The following is an 8,240-nucleotide window of genomic DNA, read 5'->3' as shown; positions in this document are numbered from 1 at the left end:
TTTCTTTCAAGAAGCAATATGTAGCAAAAACGAGTCCTGCAGTCTAAATACTAGTTGGAGCCAAAGACTGTATATTAAATAGGTTGAATACTTATTTAATATAGATCTATGGTCAAAGCCAGTTGTTTCCCCCCAACCCCTTCTTCCCAGACTCAGGTAAGCTCAGGTAAGCTCTGCAGCCTGCAGGAGTTCTGCAGGAGCTCTGCAGGAGTGCCAGACGTGAGCAACATCATAAACTGACAATAACATGTGAGGACGAGTTCTCCACTGTAAGCTGATCAGCTGTTTAGAACTATTACTTGTCTGTCAATGTTAAGTTCAGCCTGTTATCCTAAAACTCCGAACTTTGATTTAAGTGGCTGCCTGTCTCACTGCCTGCCAAACTCCATTCACATATTGCTCAATTTAACCATTTTAAACATCTACTCCTTCTACAAGATTATTAATGATTTGACACTTACGCATTTGGAAAACATTCAGCATTAATTTCAGCTTTAATTAATGTAAAATGGGAATCTAAAAACAGTTCAGGGGACACCAGGACATTGTGACTGCAGCATTTTTGTATTTCAGCTTAACATGTTTTCTTGACTTCTCTGATAAAGGTCATTTTCTGTTTTATTATGGTATAATCTCCTTTAACTTAAGTTTAACTACAAGTTCTTGTATTTATTTTCAGAACACTTCAGAAGTTGTGCAGATGAGTTCTTCTAACTTCTTCTTTTTTGACTTGAAATAATGAGCTCAATCAATTAATACAGAGTTCAATCAGCTCATAAAGGTAACAAGGTCAGCACTTTAGCAGAGTTCCCAGCATGCATTGTTTCAGGGTTAGACTCTTTCTAGTAAAAAGAAACTTGCTCTGGTAGGTTCTACTGAAGAAAGAAAATAGTTCCATGAAGCTGCTCACAACAAGGTCTGTGGATTATCTTGAGTAACTGCCGTTTGAATTTTTCAAATATGTATATTTTTTGGTTCTTTGAGCACCACAAGCTGAGTGCAGTTTAGTTCCATTATACTGGAGAGAGGGCAGACATCTCTACAGCTGATATCTCCAAAACTCTACAACTCACACCAAAAAAATGTAGATGGATAAACAGCACTACAGGCCAGGAGAAAAATATGTGTTTTCCATTTCAATTTAGTGTAAACTGTCTATATAAAATTTGATTAATTTGCTGGGAGCAGTTTTACATATTGTCTTTGTGCTAATAGTGGAACAAAGCAGCACAAAGAGGAAACTGAGAAAATGTTCAAGGAAGTGAAATTTGTTTGTAATGTTCCTCATTCTGGCTAATGAGTAGCTGGTTCAGCTTACTATCTTAAAGGGATAGTTCGCCCAAAAGTGAAAATTCAGTCATTATTTGCTCACCCTCATGCTGATTGAGGGTCAGGTTTATTTTGTGAGTCCACAAAACACTGCTGGAGTTTCACAGGAAAACAGTGTTTCAGAATCTCCCAAACAATGGAAGAGAATGATGACCAGTTTTCAAATGTAAAAAAAAAACAACTGGAAAAAAACATAAGATGCCTCCATTCTGCTCGTCTAGTGTAATCCAAGGCTTTTAAAGTCCCGACATGCCATTTGCACAGCATCACACCACACACACACCCAGTTCAGACAGTGTCCATGTGCACATGAATGTGTCTCCAAGCTAAAGATCTACAGTGAAGATTCAGGCTAAAAACAAATTCATGATTAACCGTTAACATTCTTACACTAAATGTGTGCTGCTGCAGTGTTTTGTTTTGTTTTTTGTTCATATTCCATTGTTGTCAGTGGTCCATTTGCAACCAGATCACCTTATGAGCAACATAAATGCAGATGAAAGGTTTGGATATTATTTCAAATTTTACTCAGTACTCAACTATGATTTTAAAAGTAACTAAGTAGATTACATCTCGTAATGCACACTTAAGTATGAGTAAAAGTACAGACTTGAAAAGCTACTCATAAAAGTACAAGTACCCAAAAAACTACTTAATTACAGTAATTTCAGTATTTGTAATTAGTTACTTCCACTCTTGTCAATTACAATTAGAAGTACTGGCAAAATACAAAGTATTCTTGACATTAAATTAATTATCAATAGCAGCATTCAGTCAAACCTTCAGTTTGTCCAATTTGCAACCGATAGTTGTGAACAATTGATTCACAAAATAATAACCCCAAAAAGTAACTTGAATATTTGTAATTAGTTACTTCCTCCCCTACATACAGGAAAGCTAAATGAACATTATAGGACCACACCTCATCAAGGACAGTCAGGGGTCTGGAAAATTTTATCAAGAGTGATGGTCCAAAGATGATGATGAAGAGGAGCGTGCAGATAGAGAAACCTTCACTCCACTGGGACTGAAGCCAGCTGGCAGTCCAGAAAGAGACAGTAATCAAAGATGGTGAATGGATGTAAGTGTTTTGTGTTGACCTCACTCATCCTTGTGTTTCCTGTCTTTAAAATCACACAGCGGTCTGTAGCTGAGGAGCCTCAGCTTTGTTCGTGCTTCCACACATTGACCCTCGGCAGCCTGACGGATCCTCAGCAGCCACCCACTGCTTCCTGCCGCCGCTAACAATAGACAGTTTGACTTTCCACAGCGCTTACCAAGCAAAATGCCCTCTCTGAGACAATTAATATTAATGCCAATGTATTCATGCTGCATGTGCTGATACCACTCCATATGTATACAGTCAACTAGTGCAGACAAATATAGAAATATACAGAATGAAACAGCCTGTATTGTTTCAACAGCCACCATAAAAATAAACTGACAAGCAGTAAATATATGGACAGCATATTTCTGTTAGGACTAATTAGTTTAATACTAATACAAAACAGATGTTCAGCACTTAATTAACATTATACAATATTAAACATAGATATAAAAATGTGCTGTTATAATCAACTTTGTTTTAAAAAACATTTTGTATGAAAATTATGGCCCTTTAACATTTTAAGTGTCCCAGATTTCTGTCAACTCCATCAGAGTTGATATAATCAGGCATAAAAAGGATTAGCTATACCCTAAGGACCCATGTCTCACTAAAGATGGGAATCCTGCTCAAGCACTGATAAACTTTCTATTTTTCAAAAAATTCATTCAATAATATTTCTATCAGATGTGTTTCAACCATAACGTGTCAATTTGTAGCCCTTCTAAATCAAAGCTAAATAAGAATTATGATTTTAAAATGTGTATTTTGATTAACAAGAGAACTCTGAGACACTTTAAATAATAAAAATGCTGCTCACTACAACTCTACTGTAAAATGAAAAAAAATGTAACATTTTGTCAACTTTAAAATGTCAGCTCTGTCTGATTTTCCCTCTGACGTCTGCATTTAACAAAATATGTAATAAAAATATAAATAAATCAATCAAAGACTTCCTCAAAACAATACCATCCCAATTCCCAAAAATGATATATGTATATATATGATATATATGTAATATCAGGTTTTCAAAACAATTATATTACCAAAAAACTAAGGATGATGATATTATTGTGATAAATATGGAAAATTTGAATGAATCAATGGACAGTGAAAAGGGAAAAGAACAGAAATGGAAATGATTGAAGATCAAACAGTATCTTAGAGAGGCACTGGATTATTTACACAATATTATATATATTATATTATATTATATTATGTGTAATTAACATGACATCAGTATCGTTGATGTCAATACCAATATATCATAACAAGATTAATACAAGTTTATCAATCAATCAATCAATCAATCAATCAATCTATCTATCTATCTATCTATCTATCTATCTATCTATCTATCTATCTATCTATCTATCTATCTATCTATCTATCTATCTGTTTATAACCTCTTAGATGTTGATTGTTAACATTACAGTCTTGACTATGTATGTACACAGAGGGTGAACATAGAGGTTGATTATGAATATATAAACAGGATGAATATAGAAATTATTAGCCTGTTTAAGTGGTGAATGAGGACACTTGGACTATTTATGATGAAGTCCATATAGAAAATGGGATGGACCACATAAGTACCTTAGTTCTCCCTGCTCCATTTCGTACGTACAACATATATTTATTTATTTTTTTGTTTATTTTGTTTTGTTTTGTTTTTTATTAAAACAATATTTCTGTTGATGTCGGGTGTATTTAGAAGTAAGCCACCTGTAATTAAATATCTAATTAAAAGTAATTTGAAGAGCCAGTACGAGCCACTGCAAATCTAAAACTTTGAAACTCTAGCTGTGATTTAGGGCTGTTTTATTTTCCACATATGACTTTTTTTTATACATTCTGACGCTTCTTGTGTGTCCGTATATTAATCCAGTCTTCCTTCTTCAGCACTGCTCCGCTCTGCTCTCCTGTCCAGGCATTTTCCCGGAGGCAGCGAGAATCTGTCACGTGACGCAGCCTCCACCAATGGCATTACGGCAATCTAACTTTTGTGATAAGGGAATCGCAGTAAAGAGCGAGCGGGCTGAAGGAGTTCCACTCCGAGATCCTCAATGATCATCAGCACACACGCAGTCCTGGTTCTCCTGACTCTGGCAGCAGCTGTATTATTAATATAGATAGAGACCGTCAGGATTTCTACTGCTCTCTTTTTATTTTGTCCTCCTCTGCAGCCCATGAAAGGCTGCAGCAACACCTACATCCAGCTTTGAACTATCAGACAATCATCAGTGACTGGCTGCGTTCTGCTGCTCTGCAAATGTTGGGAGACAAGGCTCACGGTAAGTCTGACCACTGTTCTAGTCACAGCTTCATATCCAGAAATAGGCCTGTGATATGATGAATGAAAATTATAAAATAAAAAAATATTTTAAAAAAGTGTTGAACCTGCTGAAAATAATAACCACAACATCGAGAAATCAATTACGGAGATTAGTAATCGTCTGATAAGGAAATAACAACATTTTTAAAACATCGTTTTAGCCTAATTGTAGAACGGCAATGAACTGAACGATCCAGCTCAAACAATAGTTATACACTATCGGAAATTGCGATTTTTGTTGTCGTAACAATTTACAAAAAGAAAAAAGAAAAACAAGAACAAAATGAAAAAAACAACAACAGAAAAAATAACGATAAAACAAAATAAAATTCATAAAAAGTAAAATAAAACAGGCATATATAATAATTGGCAGTCTAGTGATTAAACTTAAAACGCTACAACCATACCTCTTCCTATGAAATCTCAATAATGTAACAGCAAAAAAGACAAGACGATGATAATAATAATAACAATAATAATAATAATAATAATAATAATATGAAGTATCTTTATTCTAATTAATATACACCTGTGTTGTTGATGACGCGTGGCACCTCTACCATAAACCCGCGAGACCCCAGCGCGCGTGCTCCTCGGCCTGCTGTACGAGGCAGTTTTTAAGTCTCTCGGTGGACTCGACGGGACACCGAACCGAACCGAGCCGAGTTCCACTTCACAGCAAGGGTTTGCTAATGCGAATGTTAATGCTGTCCCTTTTGTTTCATGATATTTATTACAACAGACCGAACGCGAAGAGCCACTGACGGTTTCATGTGTCACCTGTCAGGTCGGTGTCTGTAGCTGTAGGACTCCAGACATGAAATGTTTGAACGGGCTACATGCTATGTGCTACTTCAGTGGTCAGGGCAGAATTCACTTTAGTCCTGTTTTCCTTTAAAGAACTGTGTCACCACCGTGATACAAGCTAATGTAATACAGCCACTGTCTGAAGGAAATGCGTGCATATGAGAAACGGCTTAAAAATTAAAAATGGATATAACTGAAAGAAAAAAGAAGAAAGTGTCTCGAGAGAGAGAAAAAGTTAATAGCTACATTTATCTCTCCGGTGGTGGTGAGTTGGAGTGGATGAACCAGTCCAGACCAGAGGTCAGCTTCCATTTTATTTAAGTTTTATTTAAAAGGAAAAGATTCATAATGTAGGCCTACACAGAAAATATCCAGCACGAACTTTACGTATAATATTAGGCCTATATAATGTAGGCTAGTTGTATACGGCGTATTCAAGCATGATTGTTTTTTACTCTAAACTGGGCCTTATTATGTGCAGCATTTCTTTCGGGTGTACGATATTAGACGTCTTGCACAAAATCGTTTGGCATATAAGTATGATAATTATAATTTCGATCAAATAAAGACAGATGAATAAAGTACACTCTGTAGGGCATTTCAAAATAAATGGTTTTATTTTATTCGGGTGTTTTCTTATTGTCTGCATTCATTTTGACATCAGATTAAATTGCATTAAAAGTGAAAAAGGTACAACTCGGTAGCACTGAAACTATTTCACATATAAACTGCATTAAAATTAAGGTAAATTAGTAAGAAAAGTTATTGTAATTTAGGTAAAAAAAAAAAATAAATAAACATACGACACATTATTATTATTTTTGCGCAATAGAGGAAATTTTGACAAAGTGATCTCAGTGCTGAAACAAATTTAAATACCATTCTGTAAATAATATTAAAGTATTTGTCATCTTAATTTAGTTTAGGGATTTTTTCTTTATAAATTCCCGACAGAAAAGTCTGCACGGGGTATTTGCACTGTACACTCAGTGTGCGCTGTTGTCTCTGATGGATGCGTGTGTGCGGTGGTGTGTGTGTGTGTGTGTGTGTGTGTGTGTGCACGTGTTTGTGCACCAGGTGTGACTTTGAAGGTTATGGAATACACATATGATGATGACCTGGAAGAGCTGTGTCCTGTGTGCGGAGACAAAGTGTCCGGATATCACTACGGTCTGCTCACCTGCGAGAGCTGCAAGGTAACAAGCCGCTTTAATGAATCGAATTAGCTGTTACTGTCCAAAACAGCAAAGCCTGTTTCATATTTAATTTTTAAACGGATGTTGTCGTTGTGGTCTGTATAATAAAGTGTAATAGTTTATTTTAAACATTTTATGCTTCTCCCGGATCATTCAAATTTTTCATAGTTTTAAGAGGTTTCTCGGTGTCACACTATTTTTCTCCTTTATTTAAGCTTGACAGTAAAATCTGAAAATATTATTAGGTCAGATGTGGAGCCTTTAAGCACTTACTTTATAAACGTAATATGCAATCCAATATTAACTGCGCATTATAAATAACATTTATCAGAAAACAGTTATTTAGTAGCCTCGACGTTTTTTATTTTCCAGGACGCATGTTTGCATCCTGAAAAGCATGTGGCCTGTTCCAAACCCGCTGTTACTAACGTGTCATGTCATTCAGGGCTTCTTCAAGAGGACGGTGCAGAACAACAAGAGGTACACATGTGCGGAGAACCAGGAGTGTAAAATAGACAAAACCCAGAGGAAGAGATGTCCTTTCTGTCGCTTCCAGAAGTGCCTCAGCGTCGGGATGCGGCTAGAAGGTACAGTACACTTTTAAAATAGATTGCTTCTTCTTTTCACGATAATAATAATAATAATAATAATAATAATAATAATAATAATAATAATAATAATAATAAATTAATTTATGCAGAAATTAAAACCAATCTGTAAGGATTTTTTCTTACAGATTGGACTAAGACTAAAAATGACTTATAAATGGTTCATGGTTAGGCTACTTTATATACACCTTTAACTAAATTATTAATAAACAATTATATACAGGTTATAACAGTTTACATAGGTGTGGGCTCACTATTGCTTATTATAATGACACTACCATTTATAACAGGCAAAGGGAGCCTTGCTGTTCAGTGTAAAAATAGTGCATGTTGAAAATGTCAAGGTTAACAATACTGCCAGAGTCTTAGTGTATTAATCATTTGATATGTTAATTTTATGCCCAATGAAACTTTTTGAGTAGTAAGATACGGTGGTTAAATGCAGTAAATGTGTGAAGCTGAAATATATATGAATTCTGCTGATGGAGAAAACAAAGTAAGGTCAGTAAGCATTAAGATCTGAAGCTTAACAGTATAGATAAATGTGGGCTCAGTATTTGGCAAGCGACAGGTAGCTGTTGCCCTCTTTATCTAATGTGTTGTGACAGCTTCTTAATGATTTATCAAGTGTTTAAAGCCTAATTAGTAACCTAATTGTAAACCATTCAGAAATCATTTATAAGGATAGTGTGTGATAGTGTTGTAAAGTGGTACACACATTTCTTATTATGTATTTCATAGTACTTTAATTTAAACTAATGCACACATTTATTGTGTGTGTGTATTCATTTGTAAAACAATTGTAGAATTTCATGATTATTGCATTAAATAGCCTTTAAATATTTCTTGATTTGTGGGCT

General features: G+C 35.2%; 1 protein-coding gene across 1 annotated transcript in view; it reads left to right on the top strand.

Annotated features, from left to right (window-relative positions):
- The first annotated feature begins 4,507 nt into the window (after positions 1-4,507).
- Positions 4,508-8,240, top strand: part of LOC146320881 (nuclear receptor subfamily 5 group A member 2-like) — a 28,610-nt gene continuing 24,877 nt past the window's right edge. Inside the window, exons 1-3 of the mRNA XM_084729306.1 lie at positions 4,508-4,728; positions 6,654-6,772; positions 7,218-7,359. Of these exons, the coding sequence (XP_084585432.1) occupies positions 4,707-4,728; positions 6,654-6,772; positions 7,218-7,359 (283 nt within the window). The 5' untranslated portion in view covers positions 4,508-4,706. The remainder of the gene's footprint in view (positions 4,729-6,653; positions 6,773-7,217; positions 7,360-8,240) is intronic.

Source organism: Lutjanus erythropterus, chromosome 10, assembly GCF_056507025.1.
Source record: "Lutjanus erythropterus isolate fLutEry1 chromosome 10, fLutEry1.hap2, whole genome shotgun sequence".
Classification (NCBI taxonomy): Eukaryota; Metazoa; Chordata; class Actinopteri; order Lutjaniformes; family Lutjanidae; genus Lutjanus; species Lutjanus erythropterus.
The sequence above is the reverse complement of the archived record's forward strand: the minus strand, read 5'-3'. Positions and strand labels throughout refer to the sequence as shown.